At 41.4% G+C, this 16,490-nt stretch overlaps 1 protein-coding gene across 1 annotated transcript in view; it reads left to right on the top strand.

The window, feature by feature from the left end:
* The window catches only part of LOC126280942 (acid sphingomyelinase-like phosphodiesterase 3a), a 588,911-nt gene extending 577,275 nt beyond the window's left edge, over positions 1 to 11,636 (top strand). Inside the window, exon 10 of the mRNA XM_049979805.1 lies at positions 7,900 to 11,636. Within this exon, the coding sequence (XP_049835762.1) occupies positions 7,900 to 8,155 (256 nt within the window). The 3' untranslated portion in view covers positions 8,156 to 11,636. The remainder of the gene's footprint in view (positions 1 to 7,899) is intronic.
* Positions 11,637 to 16,490: the final 4,854 nt, after the last annotated feature.

Here is a 16,490-nt window from a genome sequence, read left to right as displayed (position 1 = left end):
GTAAAAATTAACGTTGTTGCAAACCCCACAACAAGTATCGTTTACCAGATATCGATAACCATTAAATATTACACTGTTTGAGTGAAAAAAGTTGTAATGTGTTGAAGAAAACAGTAGATAATGAAGTTTTGAATATTGAACATATGGCAAAATACTCTCCTCTTTGTCTACTATTGTTTTCCAGAAAACTCGTTTCTATGTCTCAAACCGTTTATGTATATGTGTGGTGTTATGAATATTTTATTCTAGTCTTATAGCTCAGAAAAGATTGTGCATGGCCATGAATGAAGACATCGTTAAAAAGTTTAATTAATGCGAAGTTATGAATGAAAGAATACACCCAATAAATATTTATCTTCCAGAATTAGATTTTCACTTTTCAGCGGAATGTGTGCTTATATGAAATTCAGCAGCCAAGAAAAGAATAACAGCATACTGCTCCTGTTTGGACGCATTATGTGATTACTTCGATATAGTCCACGTTTCCTGATTTACACCGCGCACATGGGAAAATCCGAATGCTATACTAAACCCTTCCATAATTATGCACCGCAGTCGCACTAAATTGTATGTACGCTGCAGCAACTTCCTCAAATTGATACTTTTTGGTAGCCCCTTATAAATAATTGGTGTAACACTGTCTCTCATTCTATTATTTTTTTTGATATGGGTATACGGGGCATATGTACATCCACAGTAAATTATCTGATGTTTGGAAAGGGGAATGGGGAGGGGGGGGTGTTGGCGAGAGCCTGGATACTTTGTTGGTTCTGAAGTTGATAGCTGATGTTAGCTACATCAGTATATTTTCTTCTTTTACATGTAGACCATTGTGTTTTCAGCTTACCATGTGGTGTGATGACATATTGTGCCTGATAGCAGCCAGAATTATGAATGTGTTACACAGTTTATATAATGTTAAAAGAGTTGTGCTTAGTTTTAGAGCTGAAAGAAACACTGACTTTTATTTTACTATTTTATGTGTTTTACATAAGATGCTTGATAGTATTTTAAGTATTTTATGTACATATATTTTACGTTTTGACCTTGTAATCTTTGATGTCTTCAATTATGTTCCATCGTTGAGTTATCTTTGTACTTCATGATGCTTGACAATCATATTGTGATTACATGTGTTTATGTTGTTAAGTACTTTAAGCCAGTTTAATGTCTTCCTTTGATTATTAGTGATTAGCACCTACATTTCAGACAATTATTGTGTTCAGAATTCTTCTGCTTTACTTCAGTTATGTATCTTTGGTTTTCGAAAAATGTATTATATATAATGTTGGTTTTATAATTGCATATTTGACGTAAGTATCATATGAATATTGTTTTCTTAACTTTTTGATCTTGCAGCTCCTGTTGGTCACTGTATTTTACCGCAATGTTCGTTTTGTTTTTGTACAGCACCGTGAACATGGTCCTGGACTGAAACCAGTAGGTAAACTGCGTTAAAGACAGCATTTGTGTTAAGCTTTTCCTACAGTGTGTGTAAAGCTGACGGCAATGTATGGGGAGAACCATTTCCAGTAATGTGTCAAATGAAATTAAAATCTTCTGGGTTGTTAGGGTGCTTCGTATTTCTTCAGGCAGCCGACATTTCGACTCCTCTGCTGGGATCTTCTCCGGGATCTTGTGGTGTTTACAGCAGATTAGGCACTGTCATGGTGCTTGTACTGGAGAAGTTGGATTACTGGGTAAAAAGCCTTGGGCTTACATTGGTGGGCCGTCACCATTGGATATTAAGAGAAGTGTCCCTGCGCTAATGCCGAAGAAGGGGTTTATTGGCTTAAAGTCCTGTGGGTGTCATTGGTGGGCCAGTGTCGGTGGTAAGAGAGTGATTTTTCCCGCTCTTTTGCCGGAGAAGAGTTATTGCCTAAAATTACTCCTGCTGCTATTGGTAGGCCCAATATCATTGGCTAGAAGCGAAACGGACAGAGCATGAGAGGGTGAATGTACATCCAAAATATTATTGTCCACGGAGGAGGCTTCCAGGGCGTCGATCGTATTAGGAACTCAAACGCCACCGCTGCTCTATGCATGAAATCGGCGGCAGAGGAACATCACGAGAATTGTGGCCTTGACACAGATTTCAATAACGTTCGTGTTCTGGTTAAGGAAACCAACATTTGATGAAGAAAAGTCCGAGAAACGATTGAAATTTCTAAGAAAGCACGTAACTTCAATAGAGAGGACGGCTATAGGTTTCCGGCATCGTGGCTCTCAGCTATCAGAGAAGTGAATACGCAGCCGCTGTGAACGAGCAATACAAACAACGCCCTGGAAGCCACCTCTACAGACAGCTATAGTTTGGATGAAAATTTCCTAACTCGTGCTCTGCCGGTTTCGCTTCTGGCCAATGATATGGGGCCACAAATAGCAGAATTTTAACCAGGAATTCTTTTCCAACATAAGTGCGCGAAAAATTCCTTTCTAACTAAAGACGTTGGCCCACCAATGGTAGCCACAGTAGTTAAAGCCACTAACCCCCTTCTTCGACCTTAGCGTGTACAAACTTCACTAACTATCCAGTGATGATGGCACACACCCGTGTCAACCCAAGGTTCTGGTGATGAACGTGTGGAGTTGCTATTCTGTCATTCTGCGCAAAGGATTAATCTGAGATGTACCCTATACCCTGTGACTCCTGCAAGATGCAATTTCCACCGCCACACTACTACAGAATCAGCCAGACGCTCCTAACGTTCTAAAGAGAAATGCCTGAAGAGCTTTCAGCAATAAATATCTTCTGGAGTCGTCCATTGTAAGGAAATGACACAAAAATTCACAAAATTTCTTACGTAAGTAGTGGGATACTTGGGTACTGGAGTAGTGCTAGTTAGTGTAAGAAAAACATGAAACTAACGAAAATTATTATTTATTTAGTAAAAATTCTGAGAAATCACAATGGCACTTTAAGTTATGAGCTGAATAATTTAATTCCTGGTTCTTTTCAGGATGTGAAGTTACCTCTTAAAGATAGGAATCGCTAATGGAATTTCTATACAAAGTTAAAGATTATTATTGACTTGGCAGAATGTCTGAGAGCCGCTACTACTCAACTTGAATAACTATCCGTTAGAATGTTGCTAGGTACGGTCGAGGCTGTCGCGTGTGAAATGCAGTGAAGTGTACTGTCGTGCAGGAAATATTGGGCTTGCAAGAGCTGTAGCGCACAATACCGTAAGATGCGATGACTGCTGTCTGCGCCGCTCGCTGCTGAAAAATAAGATAACTCTCTTTCTATCTGGACTGACCATCGCCAATCAAACTCTCCCTATGCCTTGATGAAGTCAAGGACTCCTATTCGCCCCTAGTCTAACTACTGGCGTGGTACACCGGTCAGATAACCAGTCCACCGCGATGCCACTCAAAATTTGCTCGCGGGTGTTTAACTATAACTTTGTCCGTTTAAACAATAAGTGTGGCGGCCGACACAGTGAACAACGCTTAAACGCAAGGATTCAATATACAGTCGCACTTCGATTAGCTCTTGACAGAGGTGCTCTCCCAGTGAAGTACTGAAGAGAGACTTGTTCGTCGCTCTTTGAATACATGTACGAACGCGCACGCTCTCGTTACGTGTTCTCGCTCAAAGAGCGACAACGGAACGGCCCCTCTCCATGCCAGATGTGACGGGGTATACCTTTCGGTCTCTTCCATTATTCATTCAGCTCAAGGCGTCACAAATATCTTCTACCAATCATTATTGCTCTTCTAAAACGGGAGAATGACGTTTCGTTTAAGGTGACCAATCCCGAAATCTGTAGTATCGGCGTTAGGCGTTTGCTATCTCATTGTGGAAAACTATGAAACTGCGTGCTATGTGTAAAAAATGCGTAGGTTGGTCGCTCCCACACGGTATAGCGGAATTTGCTTTTAAGCCGAACACGGGGTCGTCCTTTCACTCGGGGAAACAGTGTCTGCTCTACGGGCGGTCACCGGCCGACGTAGACGGGTTGGGACCGGCCTCCTGGCGTGCGGTTGCCTCTCTCGAACTAAAAGCTCCTGTGACCGTCGTGTCTGAAATGTATGGGTGTACGCCAGCCTCGAGTATTTCAACCACGGTACGCACTTGCGATTTATTAGTCATTTGCGTGTCGTTTACATGAATTCATACAACATCGACTTTATCTTATCGAGTTTGGGTTCGAATGATCTGCGGAATTTCATAGTGAGGGCAGAATATGTAAGCAATGAAGATCAGGAGACCACGACGTCTCAAAATCTTTGCCCACTAATCCAACTTCTCCAGTACAAGCACAGGAATGTCTCCATTATAAGAAAAGGCGACACCGCCAGATCTTGAAGAAGAGGGGGCGAAATGCCGATTGTTTGAAGAAATATATCGCAGCCTAACAACACAGAAGAGTTTAACATCACTGAAAATAGCCACAAAAGACTGCAGACTTATATAATGTATGAATTGTTGGGTAGTCTACGCAAAAAACTTATAATATTTTTCCGTCAGCACCAGTTCTGTCAAGTTCCGCTCCTAGATACAATTTTTGGTCCACCTTTCCCAACTACTTGCAATAAGGTGGAACAGTTATCACGGCAACAGCGTCATTATCGGCCAACATCTCGAAACACAGTATTATTGCACATTATTGTTGTTGTTACTGTTGTGGTCTTCAGTCCTGAGACTGGTTTGATGCTGCTCTCCATGCTACTCTATCCTGTGCAAGCTTCTTCATGTCCCAGTACCTACTGCAACCTACATCCTTCTGAATCTGCTTAGTGTAATCATCTCTTGGTCTCCCTCTACGATTTTTACCCTCCATGCTGCCCTCCAATACTAAATTGGTGATCCCTCGATGTCTCAGAACATGTCCTACCAATCGATCCCTTCTTCTGGTCAAGCTGTGCCACAACCTCTTCTTCTCCCGTATTCTATTCAATACCTCCTCATTAGTTACGTGATCTACCCATCTAATCTTCGCCATTCTTCTGTACCACCACGTTTCGAAAGCTTCTATTCTCTTCTTGTCTAAACTATTTATCGTCCAGGTTTCACTTCCATACATGGGTACACTCCATACAAATACTTTCAGAAACGACCTCCTAACATTTAAATCTATACTCGATGTTAACACATTTTTCTTCTTCAGAAACGCTTTTCTTGCCATTGCCAGTCTACACTTGATATCCTCTCTACTTCGACCATCATCAGTTATTTTGTTCCGCAAATAGCAAAAGTCCTTTACTACTTTAAGCGTTTCATTTATTAATCTAATTCCATCAGCATCACCTTACTTAATTCGACTACATTCCATTATCCTCGTTTTGCTGTTGTTGATCTTCATCTTATACCCTCCTTTCAAGACACTGTCCTTTCCATTCAACTGCTCTACCAGGTCCTTTGCTGTCTCTGACAGAATTACAATGTCATCAGTGAACCTCAAAGTTTTTATTTCTTCTCAATGGATTTTAATTGCTACTCCAAATTTTTCTTTTGTTTCTGTACAAATTGTAAATATCTTTCGCTCCCTGTATTTTACCCCTGCCATCTTCAGAACTTAAAGGAGAGTATTCCAGTCAACATTGTCAAAAGTTTTCTCTAAGTCTACAAATGCTAGGTTTGCCTTTCCTCAATCTTTCTTCTAAGATACGTCATAGGGTTAATATTGCCTCACGTGTACCAACACTTCTACGGAATTCATACTGATCCTCCCCGAGGTCGGCTTCTATCAGTTTTTCCATTTGTCTGTAAGCTGTGACTTATTAAACTGATAGTACAGTAATTTTCAAATCTGTCAACACCTGCTCTCTTTGGGATTGGAATTATTATATTCTTCTTGAACTCTGAGGGTATTTCGCCTGTCTCATACATCGTGCTCACCAGATGGTAGAGTTTTGTCAGGTCTGGCTCTCCCAAGGCTGTTAGTAGATCTAGTGGAATGTTGTCTACTGTGGGGTCCTTGGTACGACTCAGGTCTTTCAATGCTCTGTCAAACTCTTCACGCAGTATCATATCTCCCATTTCATCTTCGTCTACATCCTCTTCCATTACCATAATATTGTCCTCTAGTACATCGTCCTTGTATAGACCCTCTATATACTCCTTCCACCTTTCTGCTTTCCCTTCTTTGCTTAGAACTGGGTTTTCATCAAAGATCTCTTTAATTTTCCTGTAGACAGTATCTATCTTACCCCTAGTGAGATAAGCCTCTACGTCCTTACATTTGTCCTCTAGCCATCCCTGCTTAACCATTCTGCCCTTCCTGTCGATCTCATTTTTGAGAAGTTTGTATTCCTTTTTGCCTGCTTCATTTATTGCATTTTTATATTTTCTCCTTTCATCAATTAAATTCAATATTTCTTCTGTTACCCAAGGATTTCTACCAGCCCTTGTCTTTTTACCTACTTGATCCTCTGCTCCCTTCACTATTTCATCACTTAATGCTACCCATTCTTCTTCTACTGTATTTCTTCCCCCCATTTCCCTCAATTTTTCCATTATACTCTCCCTGAAAATCTGTACCAGCTCTGGTTCTTTCAGTTTATCCAGGTCTCATCGCCTTAAATTCCCACCTTTTTCCAGTTTCTTCAGTTTTAATCTACAGTTCATAACCATTAGATTGTGGTCAGAGCCCACATCTGCCCCTGTAAATGCCTTACGACCTGGTTCCTAAATCTCTGTCTTACCATTATATAACCTATCTGAAACCTGTCAGTATCTCCAGGCTTCTTCCAAGTAGACAATATTCTTTTGTGATTCTTGAACAAAGTGTTAGCAATGATTAAGTTATGCTCTGTGCAAAATTCTGGCAGGTGGATTCCTCTTTCATTTCTTAGCCCCAATCCATATTCACCTACTGCGTTTCCTTCTCTCCCTTTTCCTACTGACTAATTCCAGTCACCCATGACAAATAAATTTTCGTCTCCCTTCACTATCTGAATAATTTCTTTTATCTCCTCATACATTTCATCAATTTCTTCGTCATCTGCAGATCTAGTTGGCATATAAACTTGTACTAATGTAGTAGGCGTGGGTTTTGTGTCTGTCCTGGCCACAATAATGCGTTGACTATGCTGTTTGTAGTAGCTTTCCCGCACTCCTTTTTTTTTGTTCATTATTAAACCTACTCCTGCATTACCCCTATTTGATTTTGTATTTATAACCCTGTGTTCACCTGATCAAAAGTCTTGTTCCTCCTGCCACCAAACATCATTAATTCCCACTTTAACCTATCCATTTCCCTTTTTAAATTTTCTAATGTACCTGCCAGGTTAAGGGATCCGACATTCCACACTCCGATCCGTAGAACGCCAGTTTTCTTTCTCCTGATAACGACGTCCTCTGGAGTAGTCCCCACCTAAAGATTTGAATGGAGGACTATTTTACCTCAGGAGTATTTTACCCAAGAATATTTAATCATACAGTAAGGCTGCATGCCCTTGGGAAAAATTCCTGCTGTAGTTCCCCCTTGCTAGCAGCAGTTCACAGTACCAGCACAGCAAGGCTGTTTTGGTTATTGTTACAAGGCCAGATCAGTCAATCATCCAGACTGTTGCCCCTGGAACTACTGAAAAGCCTGTAGCCCCTCTTCAGGAACCACACGTTCATCTGGCCTCTCAACAGATAACCCCCCCCCCCCCCCCCCCCCCGTTGTGGTTGCACCTACGGTACGGCCATCTGTATCGGTGAGGTACGCAAGCCTCCCCACCAACAGCAAGGTCCATGGTTCATGGGAGGAGGTGGAGACTTATATAATGTATGAACGGTTGGGCCGTGTACGCACAAAACCTACAGTATCACACCAACAGCTGATTTATCGTCCAACTTCTCGAACCACAGTATTATTGCACAATATTATTGACAATATAATTGAAGATATTATTGAGCAGCCTATGTCCGTCTAGGGGCCGCTTTATAGTGACGCCGTTCCGCAGGTACGACAGGGCGGCATCGGTGAGGTACACTGGCGCCGGCGGCGGCAGCGCGTGGTGTGACTCGGCGTGCGCGCACGCACACTTCTGCTCGGCGACCAAGCTGGAGCGCGCCGCGCTGCGCCGCTGCCTCGCCGTGGCCGCCAGCTCGCTGCACTCTGCGGCGGGGGTTCCCCGGCCACCAGCCGCGACAGTTGCTCTGGCGGCCGCTGTGATGACAGTGGCGCTGCTGCTGTGCGTATCCGACACGGCGTCGTGACACCGGGAGCACGTGACGCAAGCCGCTTGAAGCACGCGGAGACCTCGGATCATCCACTGCTACTGGATGACTACTACCGCAGTGCTCGTTCAACCGACGGAGTTAACAAGAAGACTGGAAAAGTTACAGCGCTACGAAATATGTGCACCTGAAACTGTGCTCATGTAGACGACTTTACATGCGAACTTAACCTCCAGAAGTGGAACATTAATATAACCCTCCCATTGCCTTGTGAACAAAACTCTGTACATTAAATTTATGGTCGAAAATTTTTCATCATTAACCTCACATGTTCCAACGCATTCCATCAGTATCAGCGGACATGCTACCCAGTACATGTATCATATGAAACTTGCAAAGCTGATGGTGTACTCGATACTGAAGTGGAATTCTTACATTAATAATGACTTGAAAAGGAAAATTATCTCGGAGACTCCTTTTCCCAGAGTAAGACTTTTACAGCCAATATAACCAAACAATTTCTAAGTGAGAAGCCGTCGCATTTACATGTACTATTTATCCTAGGAAATAATCTGTGAACAACGCCGGAATATTTTGAAACTTTGTTGAATTTATTAACGTGATAAACATTCTTTTTCTGTTTACATCACCGCAGATAATTTTTCTACACTTGCCGGCTGTGAATACACTTCCGGTTTCGGCTGCCACTATTCATTCTCCGAGTAGGCCGTCTTCCAGCCGTTGACGTGTTTTGTTGCGTTCCACAATCAAGAATATTTTCTGACAGTTGATGTTGCGGCATCTCGAAACGCTGCTGACATAATCGACAGTGTTAACTGAGGTAAGAAACTTCCTGGGAGATTAAAACGGGGTGCCGGACCGAGACTCGAACTCGGGACCTTTGCCTTTGGCGGGCAAGTGCTCTACCAACTGAGTAACCCAAGCATTACTGACAACTTTACTTCTGTCAGTACTTCGTCTCCTACCTTCCACTAGAGCACTTGCCCGCGAAAGGCAAAGGTCCCGACTTCGAGTTCCGGTCCGGCACACAGTTTTAATCTGCCAGGAAGTTACATATCAGCGCACACTCCGCTGCAGAGTGAAAAGCTCATTCTGCAGACTTAGGTTCACAAATTCCTTTGGTCCGTTTCGCGAAGCGCAGCAATAAAACTCGTTCTGCATTGGAACAATAAGAACAACAGTCGTAATAAATGTAAATTTTCTTCCATAGAACACTACTTGCCTTTCTTCATGTTCTACATGTCAAAACAAATGAGGCACCACCACAGAAGAACGAAGCTGATAGTATCTACTGAGTACATGGATATTCACATCAAAGGATTCCCACTGCTTTAATGGTTCTCGATCAGTGTGAAACTGTATTCTGGAGAACCATTGTCACTGGACTTATAAGCTCAGAAATCGTATACATATAATTTCCATAAGTGAACAGTTCCACGCAAAACGCTTTCAATCGTACTTCAGGTAATAACAATGCCATATAATTCAATGCATACATGACGCTGTCAGTAAGTTAACGGACAATTATTTTATCTTCGTCAAGATTTTTGTTTTATTGTTTAGAAGACTTTTATGTTGTAAGTTTCATCGGTCTGTCAACAGAAAAGTGATGTGCTAAAGGTTCAAACAATTTTCGTTATGCAACCGGTGTGCTGTTTACTTTTCTACAATAATGACGGAAATATCAGACAAGGTTCAGTTTTCTTCATTTTGTTGCTTTGGTGACTACTCCATATTTGCTCGAAATTGCATTCCCTGCTTTTATATTATGACGAACTGACTAGAGCAACAACTGTGATAGAATGTTTTCTCTTTCTTGAGGAATAATTGAAGTAACAATTTCTTCACGCTATCATATGTATAACTGTCTTTTTTGGTTTGCGTGCGGTTATGTTCAATATCCAGGTCTGTACCAGCAAATTTTACTTGCGTGACTGTATTTGTCGTTACAAGCTTTTATTTAATTTAGTGATTAAATCTTTAGGTTAGAAATTACTGTAGTTACATAATAAAACTATATTACACTGAAGAAATGTTTTGTTGATTTGAAACTCGTAGATTCGGTATCACAGAAAAGCATAGTTGAATCTCATATTGTTTGATATATGTACAGAATTTTAATATACTGATGCATAACACAGTACATTCAAAATGCCAAACCGTTGTCTTGATTCACATATCTCCACGAAAACTGTCTCCTCATAATTGTTAGGACAAAAATAATTGAAAAGTGCTTGTCAGTTAATCACTCAACAGTGAAAGTGTAGATGAGTGCAACGTTTCCCCAGACTAACAACGTTAGTTCTTAACTTCACTGATTTTCAGTTGTTTATACGTCTGTGGTCGGAGCATGCTGCTGGTGCCAGAGTTTGAGTACAACCAATGATCAGTATATCAAGCAATACGTCTTTATGTTATTTTCGTAAATACGGTTATTGTGCTTCAAATACAGCGGTGATTTGTGGACTTGTATTATTATTTGCAGTCGCATTACGATATAAAGAAGCAAATAAAAATCCTACCTGTAGAAATTTACAGTTACTTAGCAATTTATTTTTATTGGGGAGACAGAGAATCTCTTCCATCAAACTCCGGAACAAATTGAAATTATTCTTACAGGTGTCTAGTTGACGAAGTCGCAATTCTACAGATTCTGACACGAAGATGTGAAACAAATAATAATGATTAAAAAACTATTACAGTAACCACCACAATTTGTCTTGTCTCTGATAAGTTGTCACAGACCTCGTAGGCACAAGATAAAAATCGAGAAACTCGAATGGTACAATATAACTTACGACAACTGCATTTAATGAAATCGAAAATCTCTTGAAGAGTTTTCGAGGTTTCATTGTCTTTCTTAACAAAATGTTAGCCCTCGACTTAAAAACACTATATTTTCTTCTATCGGTCCTGGGAATGAGCTTTTGGGCATTTGCGTCTTTTGTTACATATCGCTTTTATTTTGTTACTTACAAAATGACTGCCTGGACATAGTAACTGATATTTGTATGTGACAGTATTACCTGAAATTTATTCGCTGGTTTAATTATTAACATTTTTACATCTTTCACACGGCATTGTCTAATTCTCAGTCATAAACTACTGCTGAAGAGTTCTATGTGATGCTGCTGGGAAATTATGTGTGACCAATGATATACGAATATACACAGGTTAATTGAAACTGTGATAATTTTTTTAAGTGCAGCTACAGTCTGCTTTAATCTCATTGATATAGATTACAAATGTTTTTTAAAGTGTATGTTATCATGTAATTGGTGTGAAGAAATTTTTGAATGTCTATTTAATAATTTTCCAGTGAAGATAACGTCTATCATGAGTGTATTAAGTTTGAAAGAGAAACCTCTGAAAATATTTAAATACGCTAATATTGTTCCTATCTTTGAAGATAATATTTTATACCCAACGATATTCGTAAAACGTATATTTCTGTTCAAATTGATGTCAAATTGTGAATAAAAATAAATTATAAAACATGCGTAGCTTATTTCCATCCTTGACGAACATCCTAGATTACTGTTTCTATTTAATACTCCTGACAGGAATATCACGCAAGGCTCTAGGAAGAAGTTCTAGTAAAGGAACAGATACGTGAAATTTCGCTCGATATTTAGCAGTGCTCCCCGCATCATAACGATGTTTCTCCTCAAAATCGGCAGTTATCAGATCGTTTCTCACAGGCTGTTCGAACTACACTGCAGTAATAACTAATGAAACGTTTGAGATTAATGGTAGTGTACACACGTTTTCAACAATGTAGAGCTCTTTTCCTCAGATAAACCCATAAGATATTTTGGGCTTGGTTTTGATATTATCATCGTAATAGAGGACAATTAAATGACAGGTATCACCTACGAGAAAGATGGCCTATATACTCTATTTATCTTCCTGTTGTTTCATTTCCATAATTTATCGTTGAAACCTCGAAGCAGTTCGCAATGAACAAAATAAATTTTGAACCAATAAGGTGGGACATATTCGTATAACAAATAACGTAACGATTAATTGGTACAATTTGTTTGTAATAGTTCCATTTCCGAGAAAATGTATTTATCAAGTTTTCAGTTAAGCATTCTTGTTATTTGTATTACTCAGCGACTATCAAGGGACTCAGAACCCGAAACCAGGTACTAGTTGCCGACTACCTGTCTAGCAGGTGCTGGTGGCAACAAAAGTTTGATTTTCAATATTTCGCATAATTATTGACGGAATTTAAAAATTTGAAGTGATGATTTTATTCATACAATATTTGAGATTGAGAGCACTTTGAGACTTACAACAAACTTTACACGCAATTTCGTATCTTTATGAATGTTTCTTGCTCATGCCTCCCACAAAACTTTGTTGTTGTTGTGGTATGCATTCTGAAGAATGATTATATGCAGTTGTCCATGATACTTCATCCTGTTCAAATCTCTTCGTCTGCGAATAACAACGGCAAGTTACAGTCTTCTGTATATGGTAACTGTATTCATCTCTTGGTCTCCCTATACGATTTTTACCTCCTGCCCTTTACTCCAATATTAATTCTTCATTACTTGTCTACTCAAAATATGTCCATGTGTCTAACTCTTCCTTCAAGTCAGACTGTGCCACAATTTTTTTTTCTCCCACAAAATGATAAAAGGGAAAACATTATCAGTTACTACATTGTCGTCGTTCGTACGATAAAACTTCAACATCAGACGTAACCTTTTAATTTATTACTTCGCTACTACTGCCTCTATTCGCACTTTGCAAACTCTGTCTACATACACTTATGTGACAAAAGTGTTGAGACGCCTCCTAAGAAGGTGTGGGACCTCCTTTTGCCCGACGATGTGTTTCAACAAGACGTGACTTGACTCAATGTGGCATGGTCCCAACAAGCCGCTGTAAGTCCTCTGTAGAAATATTGAGCCATATTTTCGAAAATGTTGCTGGTGCAGGCTGTTGTACACAAATTGATCTCTCAAATACGTCTAATAAATTTTCTATGGGATTCGCATCGGACGGTCTGGGTGGCCAGATAATTCGCTCGAAATGTCCAGAATGTTCTTTAAACCAAATACGAACAGTTGTGATCTGGTGACATAAGATCGATCTTTGGGAATATCAAATACATGAATGGCTGCAAATGGTCTCCACACAGCTGAACATAAACATTTATAGTCAATGGTCGGTTCAGTTGGACAAGACGATCCAGTGGATCCATGTAAACACAGGCCCTACCATTATGGAGCCACTACCAGCTTGCACAGTGCCATGTTGACAACCTGGGTCCATGGCAACATGGGGTCAGCACCACACTCGAACCCCACGATCGGCTCCCTCCCATTGAAATCGGGACTCACATTACCAGGCCACGGTTTTCCAGTCTCGCCTAGAGTCCGACGGACATGGTCACGATCCCAGGAGAGGTCTTGCAGACTACACCGTGCTGTTAGTAAAGACAGTCTTGGCGGTGGTCTCCTTCCATAGCGCATTAACGGCACATTTCACTAATGAATATGTTCGTCGTATGTCAATCATTGACATGTGCGGGTGTTTCAGGCATTGTTGCTTATATGTTAGCACTGACAACCCAACACAAACACCACTACTGTCGCTCGTTAAGTGAAGGAAGTTGCCACTGCCTTGTACGTGATGAAAGGTAATGCCCGAAAATTAGTTGGGTTGTTGGGGGTTGTTTTGGGGAAGGAGACCAGACAGCGAGGTCATCGGTCTCATCGGATTAGGGAAGGATGGGGAAGGAAGTCGGCCGTGCCCTTTCAAAGGAAACATCCCGGCAATTGCCTGGAGCGATTTAGGGAAATCACGGAAAACCTAAATCAAGATGGCCGGACGCGGAATTGAACCGTCGTCCTCTCGAATGCGAGTCCAGTGTCTAACCACTGCGCCACCTCGCTCGGTCCTAAAATTAGTATTCTCGGTACACTCTTGACATTGTGGATCTTCGAATATAAATGAAACCTGATTGTCAACGGAAGACAGGATTCGGTTACAATTGTGGACGGGGCCGTAATCATTTACTATTGGTTGCCTTTTACAGTTACACACATTTATTTTTAAAACAGTAATTCCAGGCTCAACAATAAACAGACAAAATACCAAACGTTATTAGTGAAGGAATAAACAACTTTGAAAATAATAGCGTTTTCAGTGCGTTACATTTTAGCAAATCACCATAAAATACAGATACAAACAACGCTTAAGGAGTACCAAGCCACTGTGATCACGGCTGAAACTCTTACACGCCAAGAATGGAAATAAATTAAGAATGTTTAAGAACTCGCTGAGGCGGCCGGAGTGGCTGTGCGGTTCTAGGCGCTACAGTCTGGAGCCGAGCGACCGCTACGGTCGCAGGTTCGAATCCTGCCTCGGGAATCGATGTGTGTGAAGTCTTTATGTTAGTTACGTTTAATTAGTTCTACGTTCTAGGCGACTGATGACCTCAGAAGTTAAGGCGCATAGTGCTCAGAGCCATTTGAGCCAGAACTCGCAGGTATCAGAGGTCAGGAATGGCAGGAAATAAGATTTTAAGGCTTACTGCTAACATACAAATATCGAATTTGTTTTTTCAAAGTAAATGACCAATTCACGGCTGACGGCCTTACACGCCAGGAAAGGCAATACAACAAAAGTTAATTAAAAGAAACAAGCGATTGACGACCAGACGGGCCAAATAAGATGATAGTAACCTTGTAACACTACCCTTACACTGCTACATTTATTCCAGAGGGCGACTGGAACTATTAACTAGACATACATATCCTTTAATGCAGGCATGACAAGGTATGGTAGTAAATAATACAATAACAAAACACAAGGACCAGTCACAGTCGGTGCTCCAGAAATCGACCTCTGAGAAGGTCCGGCAACAAACACTTCCTCGAGCGATGAGATAAGCAGCCAAGAGTTGCATTCTCTTCACAAGATGGCAACTCAAACTAGTGGCTATCTAACGAATGACTAATGGTAATCTTGCTGAAGCTACCTGACGTCCAAAAGAACCAAATGCAAAAATGGAACAACACACTACAGCCTGAAACGGTGGACTGCACTACGTCCCCAGAATACCATGCTTAGGGCGCCTGGCAAAGAGAAAGGAATCACTATGAGTAGAAGAATCACAAACGGCGTACACTCAAGAAAGCTGTCAAAACTACACGCCTTACCGGACAGTGGCAGCAAGGCGAGGAAACCTACACTGCTGTTACAAACACAAACCCTCAGAGCAGCTAACTGGGGCGTTAGGTGGCCACCAGGCACGAAAAATACAACTGGTTAAACTTAACAAATTGTAAGAAGCTGAACGCAGTAAATAATAATAAGAAAGGAAAGGTAATCAGATCCTCTTTACCCAAGCACTCCACTCACTGCTCTTCGCCTCGGCTACACTCCGAGCAGCAACACGAACCCAAGCCACTGGAGAATCGGGAGATGTCACAATGGTAGAGGTTTCTCCTGTTGGACGGAAATGCACTCAACTTACAGCCTGCAAGATCCGGTTTACAACGAGGTCGTGCACCCTCGTGACCCCAGCCCTTCCATCCGGCAGTCCATGCGTGCCACCAGCGGTCTCGTCGTATTCTGGCACTGTGCAGACATGGCTCCTCCTGCGTCCCCAACCGTACTGGCCCACTCACACGACCCTGAAAAACCAACGACGTGGCCCCAAAGATAGGGCAACAGTTACTACATATTGATAACCGCCGCAGCTGCCACTAGGGTACAGGGAACGCTTGCGAAACCAGTGGCGCCAGTCAAGACCAGAAGAAGACAAACAATCGCAACCATGTCAACTAAAGGATACGGTCTGGCCTGCAACAGAGAGCGGAAAACTACAAACAGCACCAATGCGAGGCGCGGCACGGCTCAATAAAATTCCCTTACGATTTCCGAAACGGAATATCCCAAGCGTCTAGTTCCAACCATCTCCGTGTTCAAAGTCTGGCAATTCCTGTCGTGTGGCCATAATCAGATCGGGAACCTTTTTACGTGAATCAGACGCATACAAGAGACCGCTCCGCCAATTCACTGACATTTTAGACCCTGTGTACGCAATACTACCGTCATCAGTATTTATGTATGTCGCTATTGCATTACCTTTGTGTTGTAGGTGTATATCACTGAATGTATCAGCTAAATGATATCACTGTAAGAGACATATTTCAGGGGATATGCTGTCATAAACATTGGGATCAGTGAACCACCAATTTTGCTTAAAACGAAGTTCAAATTACCCAGACCATATTTATCAAGTAATTCGTAATGAGAACACCCAGCGACGTCCAGCGGACTGTAAGCATACTTTCAAAACTTTTCCAGAGTTCCCCTAGCCTACATGCTT

The sequence above is a fragment of the Schistocerca gregaria genome, chromosome 1, assembly GCF_023897955.1.
Source record: "Schistocerca gregaria isolate iqSchGreg1 chromosome 1, iqSchGreg1.2, whole genome shotgun sequence".
Lineage (NCBI taxonomy): Eukaryota > Metazoa > Arthropoda > Insecta > Orthoptera > Acrididae > Schistocerca > Schistocerca gregaria.
The sequence above is the reverse complement of the archived record's forward strand: the minus strand, read 5'-3'. Positions and strand labels throughout refer to the sequence as shown.